This window comes from Pteropus medius, unplaced genomic scaffold, assembly GCF_902729225.1.
Source record: "Pteropus medius unplaced genomic scaffold, Ma_sr-lr_union100, whole genome shotgun sequence".
In the NCBI taxonomy this organism is placed as follows: domain Eukaryota; kingdom Metazoa; phylum Chordata; class Mammalia; order Chiroptera; family Pteropodidae; genus Pteropus; species Pteropus medius.
The window spans coordinates 7,349,288-7,375,591 of record NW_024350924.1 but is presented as its reverse complement, the minus strand read 5'-3'; the positions used below and the strand labels follow the sequence as shown (position 1 = coordinate 7,375,591).

The window sequence follows — 26,304 nt, the reverse complement described above, 5'->3', positions numbered from 1 at the left end:
TTTTTTGGTCCCTTGTGCCCTTTGGCCTTCTGCTTCTCAGGTGGGCTGCTAGTGCCTGTGCTGGTGAGCTCTTAGCCTAGGGACTCAGGTTCAAAGTGCAAGTGAGGGAACCTCTTGCCCAGAATGACTGAAATAAATTCAGGTCCACTCTCTGTCCCCAACCGGGAGCCATTGGTTCAGTGGTCTACCCTTTATGACCTTGATCCGTTCTGTCAGCCTAGCATCTATCTTAGGGAACCACACTATTCTGATAGGCTTGTCCTCAGGAGATACAGCCCTGCTGTATTTTGTTCTCCTCTTTAATGGTCCCTGCCTTTTAAAAAATAGCGTGACGATGAAGGAAGAAGCTTCACTTTCTTTTCATAGTGTGCCCAAAATGTCTTGTTGAGATTAGTATCTGGATTTCCATCGGGCTCACTGGTCTGTAGTTTCTTGAACATTTCCCCCATATGAGAGTTAAAAACTAGAAAAAAAAAGAAATGAATATACACATTCAGAAAATAACAGGAAACTAATTAGGCTGTGTTGTACATTAGTTGTACTCGTTTCTCAACTATGAACTGAGTAAATGGAAAATAAAAGAGATTTTAAAGAAAATTTTTAATGAAATGATCAATAGTGAAATACCTCCAATCGGACTTTGGAGAACAGATTTTAAAAGACTCACAGAGTCTTCAATAGGTCTGCTAAGAACCTCATTACCCAGAGTGAGCCGAAGGTCTCAGATATAGTCTGTCAACGACCAGAAGAGTCAGAGGCAAACGTGGCTTTTGAGCATGGTGGGTTGTGAGTACCTTGAAGGCACAGGCTAGGGGGTGCTATCAGAGACAAAATATGAAGCAGGTGAAATTAATTTTGCTATTATATTATATTTAACCTACCATAGCCCCAATGTTGTCATTTCAACATGTAGTCGCTATAAAAAAAAAAAAAATTGAGGTTACAGCATTCCTGGCTGGAAACAGGCCCCTCCCTTTGGGGGCGTACTGTCTCATCTCCTCACCTCCCAAATTCCACAGGGCCGCAGCCTTCCCTGGCCTGGCCCGTCTCCTTCTAAAATGTACTTTCAATAAATCTTACTTTTTCTATATAAAAAAAAAAAATTTGAGATTTTTACATTTTTTTTCGTACTAAATCTTAAGAGTCTGGTTAGTATTTTGTGCTCACAGCACATCTCGTTTTGGACTGACCACAGTTCATGTGCTCACAAGCCACATGTGGTTAGTGACAGCACAGGGAAACACCTCGGGGAAGAAGGACTTGCCGTACAAGGACAAGGGATAAAAGGGAGAGTACCTCAGCCTGACGGAAGACGGGAGGGCTCGGAAGGAAGTCCATGCAGAGAACTAGCATCTGAATCCTGGATGAGCTCATCCAGGAGCCGAGGAGCGGCTTGACCGCTGAGGGCGCACGTGTAAAGCGAGTTCTGGGGAGTTTCTGGGGCGGGGGGGCAGGGGATTTATTGCTTCTAGGGAGTCAGGGGGCTGCAGTTTCAGCCTGAAGTAGACCGAGACGGGGAAGCAGTGGCGTTGTAGCCAAGACCAGCAGCCTTCTGCCTTTAGTCATCGTGGAAACGGAGAAATCGGGGAGCAGGACTGGAGGAGGCTGGAACCGACAAGGGAAGGCCGGAGCATGGCACGCTGGGGCCCACAGCGCAGGCTGGGGGCGGGGCTGCTGTGTGGGGACCCCAGCTCCGCCCCACCCACGCTGAGCGACCTCGGTGAGCTTCTGAACCTGCCTGAGCGCGGGTCCCCTCCGCTGTGACCCGGTGGCTCTCCCCGTGGCGTGCGCGTCCTGGGATCCCCAAACTCACCCCCTTGCACTTGCTCGGGGCCCTGCTCACTTGCCAGTTGTGATCGCCTCCCACGAAGGAGCACCCCTCCTCGTGAGTACTCGCCTCCCCCCAAACACTCCGCTTCATTTTTCTCAGTAGCAGGTAACACCACCCATCGTAGAAGATACTTACTTTTCCATTTATCGTGTTTCTCCCCCAGCTGTCAAGTACGCTCCGGGAGGGCGGGGGCGTCCGCCGGTTTTGTTTACTGCTCTATCCTGATCGCGTGTTGCTGTGCCTGGGAGGTCGGGTGGGCTCCATGAATATTTGGTGAATAAAAACATGAGTACTGAGACCTACCTCGCGGAGTTGCGTCGAGGAGCGAATGGATGAAGAGAGGCAGGGAGGCAGGGAGGTCAATCGATCTAGCTTTTAGGACAAGTGCTTGGCACACGGTAAAGCCTCACCTGTAGTGAATGGTTCTGCTGCTGCAAATCTTCTTGAGGCCGAGCTGGCTTAGGTCTCATGTGGACTGGATGAGTAAAAAGACGGTGGTGAGCACATTGCGACCCAAAAACTGAGACACGGGGTCTGGCTAACATGAGAATATTTGTGAAATTAATAAGACACTGTCCTAGTCATTTTAGAAGAATGCCACTCTTTTACACTCTCGATGTGTGGGCATTTGTGCAGACAGAACCTGTGTCCCGGACTGCCAGCATTCCAGTCCTCAAATGGGTGTCGGCTGAAAGTGAGCCGTGGTGCAGAGCCTGAGAGAACAGGTTGCAGTCCTGAGCCCCTGTGGCTGCCCCAGATTTGATAGAGGCTTCAACTGAATCATCCTTGCAATGTGATACATCCAGGGGAAAATACCAAGATTTGTATTTTCGGGTACTGAAACTTGTAGGGGATTTTCTTCTTTGCATCAAATAAGTTTTACCTTAACTGCTAATATCTGCAGGCCTTATTAACCCTAAAGATGTCAGAGAGAGAGAAAGAAGTATTTTAAAAGCACATTGTTTATTTCTAAGAAAAACCTCTAACTCCCAGAGTGGTTTGCTTGTTTATGGGAAATGACATAAGTTACAAGTTGCATCTCCTCAGACCACAGGCAGGCTGTTAACCCGGGGACAGGCTGACTGGTACAATGCCCTGAGACCCACAACACTTAGGGGGTGAAACCCAGTTCAACTTGAAGGGGAAGCAGGATACAAAAGGAACATCTGGAAAGGAGCCGCAGTGAGACAGGGATGGGGCCGGGAGACCCTCCAGTCTCGCTTTAGTGTTGGCAGCAGCCGGGGGAAGGAAAGGGGTCTGGATGTTTTTTGTCGTTGCTCTTTTGGGTGACATTGGTTAACAAAATCCAGTAAGTTTCAGGTGTATAATTCAACAGTAAGGCATATATATCACATTGTGTGTTCACCGCCCATAGTTAGATTTCTTTCTGTCGCCACATATTTGACCCCTGTGACCCCATCTACCTCCCCACTCAAAGGAGTCTGTTGACTGCATGTGTCAGAGGGGTCCCGGGTCATTTATCCTTCGGCTCCAGTCAGACATTTGTACCTCTCCTCTTGTGGTTACTCAGCCAGGTTCCATGGCAGTTAGGGGTCTTGCAAAGCTCAGGGTTCGAGGTGACTGTCGGATTTTGCTGTTCTGTCCTGAAGCCCTGCTTTTGGGACCACACTGAAGTTGTGTTTTAATCAGTTAATTCACTCAACACGTGTTCACTGTGTTGCCTCCTAACTTCTTTGATGTGCGCAGCATGAGTGTGCAGGTTTGTTGGCTCTGGCTTTCCTTCCCCCCCCCGCCCCCGCATCTCATTCTCACTTGTTCCCTCCCCCTTCTCACTTTTCCACATCTCACATTTTATTTTCCATCATGCGTGAGAAGCACAGACTTTTAGGCCGTCCTTTCAACTTCACTGCTCATGGTCTTTCGTTATTGAACCCTGTCTCGTATTCCTCCGTAACATCTTTTTAAAAACAAAAAAAACCGAAACACAACACTGGAACAAAATCATCAGACAAAACAAAATCAGTGCACTTGGGTTCTCACGTAACATTCTGGAGATCTGGGTTCGCGACTCTTTTGCCGAATCAAACTTCCATTTCCTTCCGTTCAAGAGGTGCGATTGGGGATGAGCACGGGCCCCTGTGGTCTGAGGTCTGCTCTAGCCCTGGCGTTCCGTGACTTGGGGACCATGGAGCGTGGTGCCTCACCTGCGTTTCAGAGGTGTGCTTGACTCCCAACCGGTGTGGCTTGACTCGATCAACATGTGCCGTTCCAGAACAGTCTAGAAATTGTGTCCCGAGAAATCGCGTCTCACACCGCCCACTGTGTGTGACCACCGTATGCCCCATAGCAAGCAGGAACGGTGCTTAAGAGCTTTCTGGTGTCAGACTGGGTTCTAATCCAGTTTCACCACTTTTCCAGCAACTCACTTAAGCTTTGTGTCTCTGTTTCCTTATCCGCAACACAGGGTTAAAAATGACACCTGCCTGATGTGGTTTTTAAGAGGATTCACTGAATACCTGTTTGTAGAGCCCCCCCCAACAGTGCCTCATGGATAGAGTTACACTGAAGAAACTAAAAGTAGTTGTCGATCTAACTCTCAGAAATCAAGTTAAAATGTGCAGAGGAATTTGTGGCTGGGAGAGGATCCCTTTTTAGTCACCCGATAATTATGGTGACTATGTTTTCCAAATCAAACATCAGACACTTTATCCGCAAAATATTTGAGTTCTCCTGACTCGAAGCCCTATAAAAACTAGCAAAAATGTGGAGCGATGATGTTGTCCTGTGAGGGTACTGCAACGGATTATTTGAAATCGAAGTTGTTTTCAGGTATATGATGGCTCTACACATAGGTCCTAGGTACCCTCATATCTTTAAGAAGAAAAGATCATTCAAAATTCTTCGAAACAAGTAGACCTCCNATTCACTCATTCACTCACTCATTCACTCACTCACTCACTCACAAGGCATTTCGAGCCTCCACTGCGGTGTGTGAGCTGCTCCTTTCACCTACCTCCCCACTCTTGTTCAGTGGGAGAGAGAGTGTATAATTGGCAAAGCATCAGAAGGATGCTGGTGTCTGTTTGAGGTCAGTGTCCCTTAACTAAGGGAGCTGGGTTCTAAAAATCCTTGCAAGGAGACGAATGAGGAATATTTGCTTCTAGTTTGAAAGTACTGGACGCAGTTGCCTACAATTGTTCTCTTCAATCGTCTTCATTTTTCTTGCGCCTTTTCAATTACCCCGTTTGCTACTAGGCAAAAACCTCTAGCAAGTTTTAATTTATCTTGAATGTCTTTCCCTTAACAGCTGTTCTTCTCTCTTAATAAGAAGCTCAAGACTGGAGCAGGATGCATTTTAACCCATTTGGGGGTATCAAGAATATGCCGGTCTTAGTGGTGGTAGTAAATTTTTCATAACCGGGTTGGTGCGGAGCGGGTGGGAGGCCGTGATTTGAAGCCCTAGTCAGTGCCTCGCTGAAACGTTCCCACCTGGATGATCCGACTGGAGTCAGCCAGAGATGCTAACGGTGGCTCATGGGAGGCAGCTGGAGGAGGCGCCAGCATGCCGCTGTACTGGTCCGCGGTCCTTAATCTCCATAATCTCCATTGTGCTCCTGACTTGCTTCCTGCCATTGTTTCCGATCTCCGTGGCACCCCTATCAGCCCAGAAGGAGGCCTGACAGTCCTCGTCAGCTCTTTCCTCTCCCTTGCCTGGTCTGTCCGGTCCACGCCTCTCTCCGTGCTACCTGTTCTGGTCTTCCCGCCTCCATGCTTGCGCCCATCAGCCACTGTCCACTCCACAGCCGGCCTGCTGAAGCTTAAATTGTGTCATGTCGGTCTTTTGTTTAAAACCTTTCCACGGCTGTCATTAGGATGAGTTCCAAACACTTAGCATCTGTTTTAACTGACACCGCTAGCCGCCCACTCACACACACCGCGCTCTGGCCCCGGCCGGCCTCTGCAGCCTCATTCCCTAACCCGTCGTCAGCTCGGCCACTTGGAACTGCTTGTGTTTCTTCAAGCACAGCCAGCTCCTTCTTGATTCAGGGCCAGCCTTGGAAGTCGCTGCTTCCTCCATCTGTATGATCACCTCTCCTCCCTGTCCTTACCCAGCCCTCAGCTGACTACCTCTTCCGATCCTTCAGTGATTTGTTGTCCTGTGTCACTTGCAGCATGACCTCCGGGGGAAGGGGGGCCCTTGCCTAGGTGGCTCTCCTTGCCTGCTCAGTGTCTTCTCCACAAAGTGAGAGTCTTCGAGGGCCTGGAGTGATACCTGTCTTTTTTTGCTGCCATATTTCCAGCATCGCCCATAGTGCCTGGCATCTAGCTGGTGTTCCGTAAAGGTTGAATCCACTTGGATTGCCGTGGGTCCCAAATCCCCATTCAAGAGTCAACTCCGCACGGCCGGCGTTCTTCTTCCTGTGCTCTCGGTCAGCAGTTTGTCCGCTTAGCACAAAAAATAGCTGGTGAATAATTTTTACCACTAGATTTAACCGTTTTTTCCCCCCAAAGAACATCTTAAAAGATGGTTTTCTATTTTCGACAGTCACGTTGTGTTTTCTAATCAATTTTTTTCCCTTCTAGGTTCTACCCGCTGTGACAACCAGCAGATATATGGAGTTGTGAACGGGAGTGTCACTTTGTATTCACCGAATTCTTCATTTACAGAAATTATGTGGAAAAAAGGCAAAGATAAAGTCATACACTGGCAGACAGGTTATAATGAGAGTGTTTACCCACCGTTTAAAGGGAGAGTTTATTTAAACCGTACATCTGGTAACCTCATCATCTTCAACTTAACACTATCAGACGAAGATGAGTATGAAATGGAAATCTTGGGCCTTACGACGATCAGACTTGATCTTAAAGTCCTTGGTGAGTATTCCATAAATTGGTTTTTCTAAAATGACAACTTTCCGACTTTTTTAAGCGACCAATACAAATTAGTGATTTATGAGACGTAAAATAATTCCTTATCACACGAAGTCCGCGTTTTCCTGCCTTTCTGGTACACAGAGCCACTCTGAATTTCCCTGTCATGCACTGGGTGAGGGGAGGATGTGACAGAGGTGTGGAGAACAGCACTAGTTGGGCAGAGCTGCTGCCAGCAGCATCACTTGTCTTGCTAGAATGTTCTGGAAAAGGATGTCATGGCAGCAATGAACTCAGAATTCTTGGAGCTCCACTGACGATGGTGCTCTGTAAATTAGAGTTCCTGTTTCCTCCTGCGGCCCACCCAGAGGGTGGGTCCCCCCACCCCCCGTATCACTTTAAACTGGAACCGGAGATGGGGTACAGGTTCCGGGTCGTTTTCCTTCCCTCCTACCTAAAGCTCCTTCTTTGCTGCAGTCATGTAGAGGCGTGCGGGTACACCCCAGTGTGTGTTCGTTTCAGTTCGATTGAGGAATAATTGACATACACTGCCGTTTAAGGTGTACAGCGTGATGCTTTGATGTACTTATATTGTGAAATGATTGCCACAGTAGGTTCCGCTAATACCCGTCTTCTCATCTAGGTACGATGAAAAGAAAAAAGGAAAAAAAAAATTTTCTTCTCGTGATGAGAACTCTTAGGATTTACTCTCTTAACAACTTGCCTTTTCATCCTCCAGCAGTGTTAGCTGTTCTCATCACATCACGTTGGTACGTGACATCCCCACTGCTCATCTGTCTTGTAATGGGACGTCTGTGCCTTTGGACCACCTTCATCCAGTTCTCCCTCCCCATACCCTTCGCCCCTCATCTTTGTTTTTGTTCTTAGATTTCACGTGTGAGTGAGATCACACAATATCTGTCTTTCTCCACCTGACTGATTTCACTTGACACATAATGCCTTCCAGGTCCATCCATTTTTAATGGCTGCGTAGTATTCCATTGTATGTATCTACCACAACTTCTTCATCCATTCATCCACCAGTGGACACTTAGGCTGCTTCCATGTCTTGGCTGCTACACGTAATGCTGCAGTGAATGTCACCCCAGTGTTTCTTGATCATTTTAGTGCCTGGTTCATTTTCACTATGTCTGACGTTCCTGCTGTCATACTGCTTGGTGATCGTAACCTTTAAATCGCAGTTCTTCCTAACATCCTGACTTCTCAGCCCTCGCTCTCCTCTCCTGTAACGATCTTGTCCTCCACTCTACCTCGCCTTTCCCCACGGATATAACCTAGAACTTGTCCGTCCACGGTGTCAGTGTCAGGCGTCCCACCTCTTGGATTTGAAGCTCACTTCCTCTGCTCTGCTGGCTGACGGTCCTTTAGCCACCCGATGTCCCCCCTGCCTTCCTTATGCAGCCCCAGGGCCGTGGTTGCTCACTGGACTCACGGTGGTGCAGACACGCGTGGCTTCTTTGCTCCTTTTTTGGCAGGTCATGCTCATGTGGTCAGTCCAGCCAGGTACGGTCCAATGTTCTTCCTGTCCTGTGTTCACACTCTTGTAGCTGTGGAAAAACACATCATCCCACACTTTAAATTTCTGATCACTTACGTCAGCCCAGCCCGGCATGTCCCCAGGTCCTTGTGCGCCCACTCTGCCAGCGCTCGTGTTCCCTCTCACACCTCGAACGGCTCCTTCCCCGGCCCACTCCTCAGCTGACGGCCTTGCGTCCTGTTTCCCCGAGGAGAGGGAGCAGTCAGGAGGGGATTCCCGCAGGCTCTCAGCGCCGGTCGCCAGTCGCCTGCGCCGGAGCCCGTGTGTCCGTCCGGAAGTCCTCCTCCTCCTGAGCCTTCGAGGTTCCCACCTGGGGCCGAACGCCCCACTTGCACCCTGGGATCCCGGCCCGGGAATTCCCCCTGCCAGTACGCAAGTCTGCGACCGTCAGGACCGTCACCGGCAGCCCGCTCGTGGCCCCTCGACCCCTCCCGCTGCCACCGCTTTCCGCCTTCGTTCTAGAAACTCTGGAAGGAGTTGCCTGTCTTCGCCCTTTGTCAACTCTTTTCTCCCGTTCACGTCTGACATTCTCCAGACAGGCGTTTGTCCCCACCGCTCCGCCCAGACTGCTCTTGACCTCTGACAGACCCAGCGGCCCATTGTCCGACCACGTCTTTGTCCACCACGGGGCAGCGTTCGACACAGCCGGTCACTCCCTCCTCTTTGAAACACCCACTTCGCTTGGCACACAGAGCACTGCCCTTTAAACACTCACTGACCGTTTCTTCTCAGTCCGCTTTGCGGGTTCCCTCGTCTCCCGGTAACACTGGGCCTCTTCCCTTCGCTGCCGGCGTCCACACCCAGGGGGCTGAGCTCACCCCCTGTCCGGGCTTAAATATCATCGCGGTGCTGGCAGCGCACCCCGTGGAGCTGCAGCGCAGATGGGCGCTGGGCCCCATTCTACCTGCTCTGTGTCAGGTCCCTCACTGGCCCCTTGAATGTCATATGTCCAGAAGTGAGCTCGTGATCCCCCCTTAAAACGTGTTCCTCCCCAAAAACCTGTTCTTTCCCCTCTTGGTTACTGGCCACTCTGTCCTCTCGGTTGGGATAAACATGGATGTCGTCCTGGACCTTCCTCTTTCTCTGGAACACCATGTTCACTTGACTAGGAAATTTTCTTGGTTCTGCCTTCAAAACAGAACCAGAACCCGACCAGCTCTCACCACTTCCTCTGGTGCTCGTCCAGGGCTGCTGCTTCCTAGTCTGCCTCGCGGCTCCCATCCTGGCCCACGACCGGTTACTTTTAAACGCAGCAGCCAGCGTGATCTTAAGAGCGAAGTCAGAGCACGTCGCTCAGTCTGTTCAGCACTTCCCAGTGGCCCCACTTCTCTTAGAGTCAAAGCTGAAATCTTCACGGCGACCTGCGAGGCTGTGTGAGGTCGCCCTGTGGCCTCCTCGTGCTGCTCTCGGACGGCCTGGTGACGCCCGTGCCCTTTCTGTGTGGCCTTGCACGTTCACAGCTGAGTCCGAACCCACCTCTCCCCTCCGCCAGGTCACAGGTTCACTTTTATCCTAGAGGTGGGTGTGGCTCTAGGCTGACGTCCTCTGTGCCGAAGGACGCTTTAGGAAGATGCACTGGTGGCAAAGGGTGCCAGACAGTATCCAGGGGGCAGAGAAGAGGCAGCAAGTCCGATACAGCCTGAGCTCCCCTGGATGGATGAGAGAGGTGATGCCGAGTTACATGCGGAGGTTGTCCCAGTGGAACAGGATGCGGCAGCTGGCTGGCGAGCAGCTGTGACCAGTTCATCTACCTGGTCCCCTGGCGACTCGGGGAGGAAGAGAGCATTTCTCTCTTTTACCATTGTAGCCCCAGAGCTCAGCAAAGAACTTGAATAAGTCATAAGCACTCAGTAGATATTTGTTGTATCGATGAAAGCAATCGAACGGGGTGACTGGTAGGCGGTGGGGGCGGGGTGTGTAGCCGACAGAAATGGGAGCTCTCAGACTGGGGGGCTGGTTTGTGCAGAAGGTGATGAGCTCCTTTGAAACGAATGTAGCTCCTTGAGGTGTCCAGGTGTCTTATTAGAAGAACCAACAGCTGTGTTTGAAGAAGGAGAATCTTTAAAACCTGCAGGTTGGGCGATCTGGCAGTTAGTTCATAGGGAAAGCAAACCAAAGACGATGGATTCGGAATTTAGATAAGAATCGAAGTCGTTTTTAGAGCTTTTTTATAACGTTTGTAAAACTGAGTTCAAAACATTTGAATATGTTTCTCTTTTTAAACTTGATGAAATGTTGAAAAGTGTAATTTTTCAAAGTGCCGTGGCGTCTCAACAAAAGCGAAGGCCTCAGGAGCAAACCGCAGGGGAGGTGACTTTCCCTCAGAGGCAGTGACATTGGCCATATTACACGTGAGACTTCAGGTCCCGGTTCAGAAGTCTGGATTTTAGCAGTGGGGAGCCACCATCCAGCACCAGAGCAGGGAAGCGATTTGACGAAATACATTTTTGGAAGATTAATCACATGGTAGGTATCCACAATGGATGAGAGAGGTGATGCCGAGTTACAAGCCGCTGTGACTCTTCGGGTAGACAGAGGTGTTGGTCGTAGATATTTGGAAAGAAAAAATCAGAAGGTATTTCAAGAGCCCACAATATTTAGACTTTTTTTTTTTACAAAAAGACGTTAAGATGAAGACGTAAGATGACTCAAGGTTTTATACCTGAATAACAAAACGATAGGTCATACTTTTTTCTTTTTTAGTAATGAGGAAGTCTCTTTAGATTTGAGTATTCTTCCGGAGACACCAGACCTAACGGAAGACCTTCAGAAAGGGTATTTTCGAAGAGGGGATTTCTTGGCACTTCCTAAATTCAGGGCATCCACTTCCTGCTGTGTTTTAGGTTGACATCTGGCTTTCCTTTTTCCCCTCAAAGTCCCCTTAAAATTTCCACCAGCTGTGTTTATTAGTTCTTTCACATCCTTATACCACCTTTATGGCACTGGTAACTTTCACCTGAGTAGAATTAACTGCTCTCTCCTTAAATAGTCTGGGCTGGTGATGTCTTTTTATTAAAGTTAATGGAAATGCCACCAGATATGTATAAGAAATTCTCATTTCTTACAGAGTAGTGAGCTGAATTAATTATAATTCACCTAAGTAAGTTGTTTTGGGGAATGAAGTCGGCACATTTCTTGCCTGTTTAATGATGCTTGAGGTACAGATGTAACTCAAATGTATTAGATAGGACTGTGATAAGTCCCATGGGCAGTGAGAGAATGTGAAGGATCACAGACGGAGAGGTCGGAGGTGTGGAAGCTCTGTCCCAGACGCCGGACAAAGCTCAGCTCTTCCCGGTTTGCCATGTGGCAGTGGTAGAGTCATGAAACCACCAGAGAGAGCTTCTCCGTGGCTAAGGGGCCCCAACCACACAGAAGGTTACAGTGGCACTTTCGCGTGTCTCCCTTCCCTGCGTTTTCATGTTCCACTTGACCTTTACGATGACCTTATAGAGTATTATCGCCCCTTTTACGGATGAAAATGAGACAGACTAGCAATGGGTTTCTCCACTTGTAGAGCGAGAGTCTGGGCTGGATGACTTCCTAGAAGTCTCGGACCTTACGAGAGCTGTGGCCCAGGGTCACACAGCAAGTCAGGGCTACGGCACGCTCTTCCCGACTCCCGGTCGGCGACTCTTGTGGCCATGCCACGCCCTCCTGGGGAGCCTCGCCTCGCTGGCCTGGTGTTCCCACACAGTTAGTGCTTGTTAAGCACTTGCGCTGTGCCAGGCGCTATACTAATAATTATCGCTCATGTATGCATTATTAGCCATGCGACTCATTTCGTCCCCATCACAGTTGCGTAGGGTAGATACTATGTGTTTCCTTGTCGTGTAGGATAGGAAACCGAGGCACAGGGGATTAAGTACCTTGCCCAAGGCCAAGTGGCTTTTAGTAGTGGTAGAGCTGGGATATGAACCCGGGCAGTCAAGTTCCGAGGCCATGCTCTCAGCCAGCGTACCACTCCCTTGTAGAGGTGAGCTATTGGGGAACTGACGTTTTATGGAGTGGAGAGAGTAATTTAAAGACCGCCTTTCTGGATGTATCCATCTATCCCTTCATCTTTCCAACATCTGTCCTCCTCATTGAGGTGCCAGCTGTGTGGCTTATATTATGTCAGGTGCTGTGGTTAAGAGGTGAATAATAAGACCTCGTCTTTACCTCCCAAAGACGCACAGTCCGGGGGGCTCATGATGCACCTCCGTTCGATTTAGAAAGTGTTCAATGAAAGACTAGACATTGGCCGAACTAGATCAATAACCTAGAATCCATAACAACACACAGAGCACACGAGAATCACCTGGGTCGATGGATTGATTTTTAACACCTGCCTGCCCGCTGGTGATTTCCACGTGCACTGATATTTGAAAAACGGCTTCTACGAACCGTGTCTGAGGAAGCAGGAAGCTTGGTTTTCTGCCGCTGAGAAATGCCCAGCCTCCCCGCAGAGGCGGGCAGAGGTAATGCAGCACCTAGAACAGTGGTCTCCATTTCCCAGCCATCCTGGAGACTTGTGGGGCTCCTTGGGAGTGCCTGAGGGGTGCGCCGGGCCGGAGGGACTGGAGGCGGCCGAGGAGGAGGACTCTGGGCCTCCAGTCGGCAGTCGCCTGCAGCACGTCCTCACCCTTGCGAAGGAGATCAGTCTATTGCTTAAGACTGAACTTGGAGAAAGATTTTCAGTGCTTAAAAAAAGATGGAACTTTTTTTAACCGAAGAACAACTTGAAAGCAGCACGTAACGACTTACGTGAGCCAGACGAAACCAAAAAACCGAGCGAGAAGGGAAGTCGTGTGTGGTGTGCGTTTCTAACACGCGGGCGGCTACCTGAGCGAGGCGGGGTTCGGGAGCAGGTCGGGGTGGAGATGAGTTGGACTCTTTCATTTTTAGATTATTAATCGGAGTTTAAGTGTTCCTTTTGTCTTAGAAAATATCATTTTAAATAACAGCATATTATTCTGTCATCTTGATAAACTTCAGTGTAATTTGCTTTTTAGTAGATGTTTATAATGTATTGAAATTTTATTTGGATGCTCTCATGACCTTTCGCGCGCGTGCGCGCGCGCGTGTGTGTGTGTGTGTGTGTGTGTGTAGGTATTCCATATATATATTTACATGTTTTCTCAAATCTCTGATGATTAGTTTTGGGGAGAAAGTAGAGATGCAAGAAGGCATTCGAATTAACAGATAGGCAAATGACCAATGGGATAAACTCATTTGCATTGAGATTTTAGAGGGCAGGGACGATGCAGGGTGACAAGCGTCTGAACCTGCTGTGTGCCGGTCCAGGCTGCCCTAGCCAGTAGGGGGTGCTTCCTGGAGGAAAGCTGGGCATGAGGTCTCGGGGCTGGCAGGTGTCTGACACGCGCCACGCTTTATTCCACCTATTCCCAGAGCCAGCCCACAGCACCTTTTGCGAGTCAGATATCTTTTGGAATTAGACATTTTTTTAGACATTAGAAAGGTAATATGATTTCCTCTATGTGTTTTGTTTATTTTTTAAAAATTTTTATATTTTGATTTTTTCAATTATAGGTGACATACATTATATTAATTTCACCTACAACACAGCGATAAGACATTTATAAAGCTCCTCTATGTATTTTAAGAAGCACTTCACTTAGTAATGGGGGGCACCTTATACACAAGCCTGTGACTATTTTTAGTAAAAGATAATGAATATTTGAAGTCAGTGAGAAAAATAAAAACTATAAATCCTCATGTCAGTTCAGGTGAGGATTTGCCACCATCTTGTGTGAAATCTTTTGGCTTTCAGGATTGAAGATAAGAGATTTGGGGCCTGTGTGTTTTCTGAATTGGGGCAGGTAGGTCTGACCCAGAAGAAGAGAATTCTCTCCCATTGGTACTCAAGGGTGTGGCTTGCCTGTCTCTTCAAACTCACAGAGAAGTTGGGAGCTCTTCATAAATTTGCAGATGATGAATCTAAGTCTTACTCTTTTTTGTACTAATTATTAAATTTTTTTCCCCAGAGCCTCTTCCATCTCCAACACTAAATTGTACATTGTGTGGTGAAAATTTTACAGTCTCTTGCTCGATCCCAGAAAATTACACAACTCATCGAGAACTAATAAGATACTCGTGGCGTTGCTCTTCAGCGCAGTGTGTCAATAGCTCAGAACCTACGATGCATTTTCAGAAGAAAGATGACCTTTCACAAAAAATAGAGTGTACCATTGAGAATCCAGTATCCAACGCGACATCATCACTCGCTTTGGAAACCTGTGTCCCAGGAGGTGAGCAAATAACTAAATGTGCAATGGCAGAGATGTTATGTACAAATGGGGTTCATGGACCAGTGTCGGTTTGTGGGTTTCAAACCTCGGGTATGGCAGCTAACATACATTTCACAAATTCAAAATGGAAAAGTAGTTAAAATTTTCATAGGTACCCCATTATAGATATAAAGCTCACATTTTTAGCACTCTCTGTGTCCAGCACCATCCTAATACATGTGTTATTTAATTTACTCCTCCTGTAAATTAAATACATGTGTTATTTAATTTACAACCCAATGAGTTGGATACTAGTGCTTATTCTTATTTTATGGGGAGACACCAAGACACAGGGAGTTTTACTTTGCTTGCCCAAGGTCAACAGCTAGGAAGTGGCAGAGCCCGGTTTTGAAATGAGGCCATCTGGCTCCAGGGCACATGCTCTTGACCATTTACAATACTACTTATGATAGTCTTAATAACCATTAAGTTCTCAAAGACTGCACATGCACTACAAGAATATGTATTGGATATATTTGTCTAGGCTAACACTCAGTTCATCTCATGACAATCTGTCTCGCCTGTGTTGTTTTTTTTACGTTAAGTATTAAGCACGTTGTAGTTTGCAAGTTTATTACCTATTTTTTTACATGACATCTTCAGTTTATAAACAAAAGGATCAATGATTTGAAGGTAGTTCATTAAAACATAAAAGAGGAGGTGAATTATAGTATCGACTATAATTTGGAATAATATCATAATTATGTATCGTGAATAGGATTTCCGGAGCAAATAGAGAAAATGAGTCTCTTTGGGCTAGGATATGGTGATTGTGTGCATGATTTTTTTTTCCCAAACAAGCAGTTGAAACAGAAAAGGGCAATTAGTGAATATAATGAATATAAAAAACTCGAATTTTATTTGATTAGTGAGCTAGTCTCCTTAAGTCTCCAGTGTATCGTACTTTTTGAAACTTCAAATAATGACACAAAGCCATTCAAGTTAGAGTTTCATTTTCAGACAAAGTAGTGTAACTTCTCCGATAAAGCAAACAAATATTTGCAGAAAAAATACAAAATGAGTTCCGGTTTGTCACTGACTAAAGACAGAGAAAAGACCAAACCCACAAAAGTGTCGCCATTTGCCCAAGTCACACAATTCTCAAGAATATTTAAACACCAGCTGCAAAGTTAATGATAGTTGTTATGCTTGGAGCAAACATTCCTTTACTAAATCGCCTGTTGGGTGTTGCAGGATACCCAAGGTATGTAGTGTGGAAATGCAATCCGGGTGCTAGCAGGTCACTGCTTTATGACAGGAATGACAGAAAACCAAACCAGTGTGATTTTTGGCTTTTGGCTGTGCGGTGCACGTCACCGACAAGCAGAAGGAAGGTGACCACGTGTGGAAGAAACAAGCACAGTACCATCTCGAAAAGCTTCAGGTGTTCCAGGAGGCAAAATACTTGCAGGAAATAATTTTCGAATAAGGTCCGTTATAGACTCATATGGAGCAGTTTAAGAGATTTTCAAGCATTTTGCCCTTGTGCGGTTTTCAGTTAACCTTTCCCGCTAGAATCGAATGCTGGCGTAAAATGCTCTTTCCTGTAGACACCTGGAGAAAAGATCGTCTTGATAACATCCCTCTCACTGATATGAAAGTGAAGTGTTAGGAATTTGAAAACAAATCCTTTTTGTTATTAAATAACGTGATTCATCTTGTTTTTGTTTTACATTTCCCACATTGTCGATCGTTCCCATTACACTGTAGATTTTGAAAGTTTGAGAAACATTGCTAGATAATTCTTAGGGTATCAACATAGGAGATACATATCTGGGCTCCTTTCCTTGGCCTCCACTAACCAGATATTAAAAGACCTTTTTCTTTTCTGCAAATCTGGGACCTGAACTCAATGATCTAAATGGGACTTTGCAACAATAAAAGGCCGGGGTCTCTTTTTTCCCCCTCCATTATGATTTTTGAATACTATTCTATGGAGTTGCATACATCATAACATATAAATCCATGAAGATGTACAGTTAAATACAGGATCTTGTTAAGTGTCGATTTTTTATGCAGACTTTCTAATGCTTTATCAATGAAGCATAGTAATTCACATCGACTAGCCTACCATTCCTTAGCAAACCCTTCCAGATTCTGTTTCATTTACTTCTCACCAACACCTTCCTAGACTGGCCAGACAGGAATTATTTACTACTTAAGAGCGGGGAGACAGGTTCAACTAGGTGGGGTGACTTCACCAAGGTCACTTAAGTAATGGAAATAGAATTAAAACGTAGGTCTTCGAATTCCAGAGTTTATTTTCCATGACACCATCCTGATGCTGTCTCAAAATAAATCAAATTAAGAAAAATTTTTGACCGATTCACAGGAATTGGCTAGTGAAAACCATACTGTGTAAATGATAGTGCAGGCTGCGGAGAATTCTGTAGCACCATGGATCAACAAAATAGAAGGGGAAGAGAGGTGATGGGGGAATTTAGAAATTCAAAAATGTAAGAAACATATTGACTCATTGAAATATACGGACCTTATTGATCCTGATTCAAACAAAAAAATAAAAAATAGGACAGATTTAAATACTGCATATTTGAGTTTAATTAGTTTTTTAGGTATGACAGCGGCATGGAAATGTTTTACAAGCATTCCCCATCTTTTGGTTAAAAACTGTGCTCTCTGCCCATCTGTAAAACTGAGGACCTGGACTCTGCTGGTCTGTGACCTGCCTCTTGCGGCCATCCTTTCTCTGCTCTGCTTCTCTGTATTTTTTTCCCCCTTTTTTGCCTGGGAACGCTTAGGGGTCACTGGATTGTCTGTGTTTACGTGTGATTGTACCAAGGGACTCAGCCTCGTGTAGCACATACCGGGGATGATTCATAGCAGAGTGACCGGGCCAACAGCATCCTCCCACTGGCCTGTTCCCCTGTAGTCTGCTTTGCTTTTCATTCCAACCTGTCTCCCTTGTCCTGCCCTACAGCCCTAGCTCACATAAGTTGCTGGAGCTTCACTGCGTAGTGGGGCATGTGGTGGTTCTGCCATGGTGTCTTCAATGTGACAGGGACAACCTGACTCCTTTGCAGGGACGATGTCTGTAGCCATCGGAAGGTAAAAACAGCGGTGCGATCATCGAACCAAAGGAATTTATGTTTTGTAACTCGGGCACTTTATCTTGCATTTTGTTTGTGTGTTAAATAATCTTTTCCCGTTTTTTTGTTTTGTTTTGTTTTGTTTTAAATTGTATTCTCTGGAGTCAACCAGGCAAGGGTTCCCGTGACTCCTTCCATCACAGCACGGGGGAAGGGAGGAGGAGCGGGAGCATGCGCGGTCCTTCCCTTTGGGAATCAGCCCAGAGTTTGTGGCCATGCCTGGCTCAGGGAGGCTGGGAGCCGTCATCTTTGGTTGGCTGGCCACGTGCCCTGTTACAACTCAGCAGTTCTGTTGCCAGAGAAAAAGAGAAGATTGGGTAATGGGGATCAGTGGGGCCTTCTGCCACAGCGTGCTGCCCAAGGAATATAACGAGGGCCATCTTAAAACACACACAAAATCGAAAAAGCATTTAAAGAATGATATAAATAATAAATATAGAGGTTCTAGATTTTTTTTTTTTTTGTACCTAATTGGTTGTCTTATGTACTCCCTTGGGTGTATGCACCTAAATTGGGAACTCGCTGTCTAAGCAAGATGCTATGGGTGTCTTGGACTAGGGCGATGGTGGTGGGGGTTGAGAGAAGGGGTTCCGGTTCGGAGACATTTTGAGAACAGAGTCAGGAGGATTTCCTGTGCTTTGTCCCAGGAGGCAGAGTACTTTATAAGCAGTCAGTGACTGGCCCAAGCAACTGGATGACTTATGTCGCTGAGACCGAGAAGCAGGGGAACAGCAGGTGTGTGGAGAAAACACAGAGTCACGTCAGGGACACGACATTGGAGATAACCACTAGGTATCGGACAGAGACGTCAAGGGTGGCATTCTGACATGCAAGTCTGACATGCAAGGGAGTCGTGAGGGCTGGAGATACAAATTGGGGCATAAATAGAGTGTAGGGGTCACGTAAAGCCGTGGACGAAATGAGGTCACTTGGAGAGAGCAGATGCCAGAGGGGATTCTGGCATTTAAGGCTGTTAAGAGGAAGAGGATCCAGCAAAGGAGACTGAAAACCCCAAGAACGTGGTGTCTCGGAAGCCATGTCAGGAGGGGGCGGTCAGCTGTCAGCGCAGTGGACAGGCCGAGGGAAAGAGCAGAGGGTTAAGAACTCATGTCGCCGTCGTCTCCCCCGAATCTCTGCGGTCCCGAAGTGATGACAGCATCTGGCATCATCACATGAGAGAGGTGTTTTTTTTGTTTTTTGTTTGGAAGGGATTGTATCCATCAGCATTAGATTCAGCTATTAAAAATGTATCAGTGGCTTAAAAACGTCGATTTCTCCTTTCATGTTAAAAAAATCGGAGGTCGGCAGCCCTGGGCATACCATTGTTATGAAGTTGTGAGGAGCCCAGGTGCAGCCCAGCTCCTGCTGCCTTCCCGGCTGTTTCGGGGTTCGGGAAGGGGAGAAGTGGCCTGCCATATCCCTGTTAGACGTTTAAGAAAGACCACCCGAGCCTTCTTGGTTTTCATTGCCCAAAACTTAGTCACGTGGTCAAACCTAGCGGCACGAAAGGCTGAGAGATTAACTTTTCAGTTGAGTGGCGGGGTGTCCAGCTGCAAAGCTGAGTTCTCTTACGGAAGAGAGGAGAATGGCTCTGGGGACAACCAGCGGTGTGTGGCCAGGGGCCTCTCAGATCCAGCCAGTGGTGACCGCCTATTCGTTTGAACCCAGCTGTGTTCCTAACAAGAGGAGAGGATGAATGTTCCCGTTCTCATTTCTTCATGCGTTTTCTTTCTCCTCACCCTTCTCTCTTCTCTGTGTTGTACCCACCATGAGGGACTCCCCTCCCTTAGCGCGGGGCGATCGCTTTGCCGTGCCCTTAGATCCTCCGCCTTTGGAGCGTGAGGAGCTGGATAGAGCCCACCTCGTGAACATGCCGTCCTTATCTGTTGGGGACGTTTAGGTTGTCGTAGCTTTCCGATATTGTTAAGTCAGGCTGAGGTAAATCTCTGCATATTTCTGGAGAGGGGGAGGGGCACCTCACGGATAGTTTCTGTAGGTTAACATCTTAGAAATGGAATCGCAGGGCCGGAGGATGTCAGTAGAGATCCAGTGGCATCTAACGACTCAGGTAGGTTAGTGACGATGGCTAATAGTTGTTCTTAAATGTACGGACTCAGTGAATGCTGACAGCTGCCCTTTGAGATAGACACATTTCACTGTTTACAGTGAGCCCATGAGGAAACTGAGGCCCCGAGAGGTTGAAGCGCTCACCGAACGTTGTTGTAATGATTCAGCGCGACCACAGGCCCATCACTTAGCACGGCCAGCTGCTTCGTGATGAACGTTTTCAAGGCTCGTCATGCACAACTGCCAAATTGCCCCACAAAACTCACAATGTCAAGTTATGCTTCCACTGGCAGTGAGGGATGGCCGAGCATAAAGCTTCTAGTGGGACGTTTGCTTCTTTTCATAAACAGCACCGGGCCTGACATGTGTGTCAGCCTTATGTGTACCAGTTTGTTTAGAAATACCGTCGATTCTCTTTGTTCGCAGTGGTTATAGTCTGTAAAGTCACTGTGAACACAGAACTAGCAAATTCTGAACTATTGCTCCCAGGGGAAATACAGGGTTAGAGGTTCCTACCAGCCTCTGGTCACAACGTGTCCAGCAAAGTATCCATATCTAATCTTGTTTTCTGTGTTTCTGTTTAAAGACAACTTGTTTTATGTACACACATAGATACATATACCTACATATGCATATGTATATTTGATTCATTAACATTGAACGCGTGGCCAACAGCACTGTAACTCATGCCTAAATGAAGCTTATCTGACATACATGTTTTCTCTCTAAGGAACCTCACGGCCTTCTTGCGCTTAGGGCTACTAGACAGCATTGCAGCGCTATGCACGGGGACCACTGTAAACGGTACAGTCTCCAACAAGAAACACAAAAATGTGAAAGATGTGGCACTCACAACCGTGAGTAGGCCACTTGTTTATAGCATGAGAGCTGAAGCAAGTAGGCGGACTGTTGCTGTGCTCAGACTCAGCTGGGACGTGCGCATCAGGCAGCTGGTTTGCTTCGCCATTCTGCACAAGTCCATGAATGAGCATACGAGTGCTGTGACTATTGATTTGGGGAATACAAATAAATTTTAGCAAGTAGATAAACTGTAAATATAAAATCTGCAAATAAAGAGGATCTACCGTATCTCTATTTTGATCAGTTGAGCTAATTGTCTTTCTTTTTTTGCAGATCACTCAAGGACTCGGTATGGACTTATAGCAGCATTACTACTACTACTGCTCTCGATTTGGCCGTTTATGAAATGTATGTGTACTTTCCTTAAAAAAATAATGTTTTCATACTCAAATGGGGTTTTCAAAGTCTAGAAAAGGAATAGTTCGAGGGTGAAAACAAAGTTTGAAATTTTAGGCATTTCAAAAGAAACAGAAACTTTTGCGTTTTACTTGTCTGGGTTGCTGAGTGTGCCAGGTTCCTCCAGAGACCCTGCATTATTTTAAGGTAGAATGACTCCTCAGGCCACGGCATGCTCTACATCAGGGGACACAGCCAAATATACCTGGGACCTGTTCCACAGCCTCCCTCTGTCTGTGGTCCACTTTACCATATAGTTTTACTTCTGGTCTCCAAGACAGATTTTACAAAAGACACCTTAACTCTTGGCCACTATAGCCATACTATCTGAGTCTTACCTCTCAGACAGAAGCCCCAGGTAGGAAGGAGCTTCTGTTGAGCTGGGTGACTAGAGTGAGTAATAATTATCTGGCGTTACCTGTGTTGCCTTCCTGAGCCTTCCTCAGCGCCCCAGAGATCCTGGGCCAACCTAGAAAGCAACCCATATGCCCCGGAGAACTGGTGACCCAGCAAGAAACCCTTCCCCAAGTCCCAAAGGACATCGACCAGGCTGTACATGTGAGCAGATGTTCTTGAAGCCCCAACAGTTTCCATATCAGCCTTCACCAAAAGGGTATTTGCAAGACTAATTTGTCATTCCCACAGGGAGTGCTAAAAAGTAAGCTTTCTGCAAGGTGATGGCATCTAAGGGCCCATGTCATTCCACACAAACTAAATTCCCATTTCCCTAGACCTGCACAGTTCAATACATACAGTAGGGACTAGCCACATCTAGCGATTGATATATAAAATTGAATCAATTAGAAATAAAACTTTAAATCCAATTCTTCAGTTGCAGTAGCCGCATTTCAAATTCTCAGTAGCCACATATGGCTGGTGGCTACCATATTGGACAACCTAGATAGGGAACAGTTCCCTCATTTCCCAAAGTTTTAGTGGTCAGATAGACCTAGACTATCTTATGATATTAGCCCTAGGTTATGATTTCCCGAGGATACCGTTTTCATATTATAGATTGCAAATACCATGAAGACCCCTAAGTAGTAGATTATCAGTCAGCTCTCTTCTAAACAAGTTAAAAAATTAGCTACAGAAAGTTTTAAGGCATCATTACCAATAAGTAAAATATTTGGGGATCTCAGATCTTTTTTTTAAAAAAGTTAATTTTAACCCCTAAATAGTAGTGTTATAGTTAATCATCTCTTTAACAGACTGGTCCCCAGGAACCAAAATCATTTCCCACTCGGTGTTGTCTTAGGTCTTTTACCAGAATACCTGAAGCAAAGTACCACTGAGTACCCACACCCCACGCCAACTGGTTGATTTAACAAAAAAAAAAAAAAAAAAAGTTCATTCAATGGAGAGAAAATTACTGCAGTGGTCAGTACTGATAATACCATATAACCTGAAAAAAAAAAATCGATCTAAAAAAATAATTACTTCGGCAAGCATCTCAGCTTTAAAGCCATTCATTGGGAAATGGTGAGGTGTCTGGCATGGAGCTTTCAAAAGCTGTGAACAGCTCCAGCAGCTAGTTGTCCTTGACAAACACCTTTATGAGCTCGGTCAAGCCTGGGGGCTAGGCTGGTGGACCACTAGAATAGCTCCAGGCTAAGGTTGATGCTTTACAGGCAGGTAACGGATGCATCTATTTGGTAACCTAATGCCCACACCTGTGCTGTCTGAAACAGTAGCCATGAGCCGCATGTGCCTATTGAGCCCTTGAAATGTGGGGGTCCACACTGAGATGTGCTCTAAATACAAAATACACACTAGATTTATAAACCTGACTGGAAAAAAGCCAATTTGGCATCTAAGGGCCCATGTCATTCCACACAATGTACCACACTAGTACCATGTCTGCAGCCAATTTGATTGAAGCCTTTAGGAGCGCAGGAGATGCCAGCTCGGCAGGGCTGTGGTGTAGCGTTCTCCAGATGCGGGTCTCTAAAAGGCGATTAGCAACTCCAGGTTTCAGCTTCCGTTTTGCAGTTTGTTAACTGAGATGACAATGTCTTCATTTGTAGGTGTTCGGAAATACAACGGAAACGCAGGAAGTACCAAGTAAGTACCCTGTAGATCATGTGCCAGAATAGCCCTGGTATCGGGCGCCTATTATTGGGGAGCCAGATTCTGCTTGCCCGTCAGTTGCCTGGAACAATAACCAGTCACATCAGCAGATACGCGCGAACCGCATTCACTGAGCGCCACCCGTGTGCCAGGGACTATGCCATCTCAGTGAGGCCCCGTGAGCCTCGCACGGGGGCGTCAGCACCGCTTAGAGACAGTGAACGCGAGACTCGGAGGAGTCAAGTCCCGTTGCTAATAAGTGGTAGAGCTGGGACGCAAATCTCGGGCTTCAGACCAAGGGGTGTACTGTTTACCACCACAATATCCCTCCTTCTCCCATCCCAGGAAAATTGGACCAAGGATGGGGTTCCCTTAGGAGCCAGAGTCAGAGCTGGGCCTGTATCACGAACAAAAGATAAGACACAAACGTTATTAACAGCGGCAGCGTCATCGGTACACTGCCATGAGGAGGCCCCGGGAGACCCCTCCCGGCAGGTCGCACGGGTGGCAGGAGGCAGGGGCCACGAGCTGGGCTTTGGGGGATGAGGGGGAGAGTAAGGGCTTAGGGCTGCAGAGGGCAGGATGGGAAGTAGCGAGCCATCCTCTTTGGGGTGGCAAATGCCAGGGGGCTACAGGAAGGTGGGGCTGGACCGGCAGGTTGGGCAGGGCCGAGACACAGAGAGATTTGCCAAGAGGTTTGGGTCTTTTTTTCGGGGGAACCACTAAGAATTTTTGAGCAGAGCTACACTATAGAAAGATCGCTCTGCTGGCAAAGCATAGGTAGGGTGAGTTAATGGACAGGAGGCTGGAGAGAGGGACACAGGTGGGTCGATAAATGGAATAATCCATCCAACAGAGAGGGCCTGAATCGGCGGAATGAATGCAGAGGGCGAGGTTTGAGAGGGCGTGGAGAAGCGCAGCTGGGCGCACGGGCTCCGGTGCCAGAGTCCCTGGGTGCAAACGCCAGCTCCATCTCTCACAGGCCTCAGACTGGTCATTTCAACGCTCTGTGCCTCAGTTGTCTTCTGTGGAAAATGGGCATAACGATAGCGGAGAAGTCACAATGATGGTATATGTAAAAATAGCATAGAAATAGCAACACGTAGAAACAAGTTAATATAAGTAAAATGCTTGGAATAGTGACGGGCTCCTAATATTGCTCAATAAATGTTAGGTATTATGATTACTAGTAATCCTCAAGGAAGAAGCCAAAAGCGACAGGCATTCTGACCCTGGGTGCCCAGGAGATGGTGGCACTACCAGAGATAGCAGAGGAGTCAGACAGGGCTCTTCTTTGGGAGGAAAAAAAGATGGATTTGTGCTTTGACAGGTTGAGTTTGGGATGCAGGCGCGTTACCTGGCAGTGCTGTCCAGCATCTCATGGGAGGAGTGGCTTTCGGGTATTGGGCTGTAGTTACAGATGGCGGAGCATCTTTTTTGGGACAGTAACTGCTGCCCTGAGCATCGGGAAAGAAGCTGGAGGCCGTCGGGGGTGGGAAGAGGTGGGAGCGGGTGGGAGCGGGTGGGAGCAGTCACACCTCCTTGAAGACAGTGGCAGGAAGAGCTAAACCCAATCTGAAGTATCTGCGGACAGCCGAGTAGATAACAGATATCTGAGGGAGAATGGACATGATCTCACACGTCTCACCGCCCAGTCCAGTTTAGACAGTTTCTCGGGGCGCTGGTGTTCTTCATTCATGGCACATGTCTGGAAAACATCACAAGGTCGACCAAATTAGACAGGGAGCGGAGTCCCCCACTTCGCTGAGAGGAGAGAGCGGCAGGTGACAGCTCGGTCTGCAGGCGAGCCGGAGACGCGGCCTGACTCCTGGGCAGTGCACGAATCTGAGGCTGTGGGGTGGGGAGGGGACCTCTGTGGAGAGGGCGGGGGACTGGGCCGGTGGCGGAGTGCCGCGTCCTGCCAGGGGCTGCTCTGAGAAGGGACGCCGTGCCGGCCGGGACTCGTTTGAGAAGTCGTTTGAGAAGTCCACTGCAGGCGCCCACTTCATCCCCGCTCTAAACTTCACAGCACCCATTATCACGGACCCATGCGGGATCCTGAACAGTGACTGCGAGATTCTTCATAAGGAAAACTCCTAATTTACTTGCCTTTACCTAACCCCTCATTTGAAATGAGCACAGCACTCATTTTTTTGTGAACGCTTGTTACCCACGGAGTACAGATATTTTGGGAACTTGTCTGGTCTGGTCTGGTCCGGTCTGTGGAAATCCATACTGTGGGGAAGACGGAACGCCAAGGAATGGAGTCTCTGTGAAGGGGCTTGTTCGGGCAAAGGCTGTAGCTTTGTGTTTTAGCTGATTCTCTGCGATAACGCAGGACTTCCTGTCATCACCGCAGAGGTGACTAAACAGGAAGAGAGGTTGAGGTGGGAAGAAAACCATTCCCAGGAGAGTCACATGGCAAAGAAGGAAATAAAGGCTAGAAAGAGTGACAGTTTACATGGAGGCCCTTCGGTGTCAGCTCTGTGGTTTGGAAATTTCAGTTATGCTCCAAGACTGAGTTGGTTTGAGGAGACAGGATCGTTAATTAGTGCTACACGCTGAAGGTGACGCTTCGGGTGGGACTCCAGCTACCATCATATGCAGGCTCAAGACCAGGCTCCCTCCATCTCTGCTCCCTAGCACCCTTGCTTTTGATGGATGTATTACAAAAGGGCAACTCATATTAGAATAGGAGGGTAATTTGGATTCTTGGTCTCTACCGCAGATTGACTGCATTTTACAAGTTACTAATATGATACATTTTTTTTTTATAGCTCCAGTTAATTGGCGATAGAAGATGAAATCAGATGTATAGTTACTAAATTATTTAAATAACTTTAAAAAAAACCAGCTGATCCATATTTCAAGTATTACATCATTCTTGAGGTAATTTGGAAATCTAACCCGAAGCAGCCCTTCATCAGAAATATTGTTTTAGAACATCCATGGAAAAACAAAAAGCATTACTCTGTCTTTGGGCTGTATGAATTTCTATACATTTATTTTGTAAAAATATGTAAATTGTAAATAAATACAAGTATGTATATAAGTGACTAGGTGGTCTGGCTCTTTTTTTTTGTTAAGTTAGAAAAATTGTCACATACCTCAGGAAGTGAAGGCTTTTTGCTCCGATCTATAGTCTGCTTCTCTTTAGGAAAAATAATTCATTGCAGGATCAGTAGCGGAGTGAAGAAGATGGACCAAGTTACTTTCACTCACTCATGGGGTCCATGGCTGTTGACAAGAGGCAAGGACTCAAGTGTCTTCTATTTCTCTTGAAAAGACCAC

At 47.0% G+C, this 26,304-nt stretch overlaps 1 protein-coding gene and 1 long non-coding RNA gene across 2 annotated transcripts in view; both read left to right on the top strand.

Moving 5' to 3' along the window:
* The window catches only part of CD58 (CD58 molecule), a 33,290-nt gene extending 7,221 nt beyond the window's left edge, over positions 1 to 26,069 (top strand). Inside the window, exons 2-6 of the mRNA XM_039841299.1 lie at positions 6,377 to 6,667; positions 14,210 to 14,473; positions 20,821 to 20,895; positions 22,971 to 23,007; positions 25,791 to 26,069. Of these exons, the coding sequence (XP_039697233.1) occupies positions 6,377 to 6,667; positions 14,210 to 14,473; positions 20,821 to 20,895; positions 22,971 to 23,007; positions 25,791 to 25,800 (677 nt within the window). The 3' untranslated portion in view covers positions 25,801 to 26,069. The remainder of the gene's footprint in view (positions 1 to 6,376; positions 6,668 to 14,209; positions 14,474 to 20,820; positions 20,896 to 22,970; positions 23,008 to 25,790) is intronic.
* On the top strand, positions 14,480 to 20,790 carry LOC120585088 (uncharacterized). Its single transcript, XR_005648218.1, has 2 exons — positions 14,480 to 17,578; positions 18,267 to 20,790. It is a non-coding gene; the product is annotated as an uncharacterized LOC120585088 (long non-coding RNA).
* Positions 26,070 to 26,304: the final 235 nt, after the last annotated feature.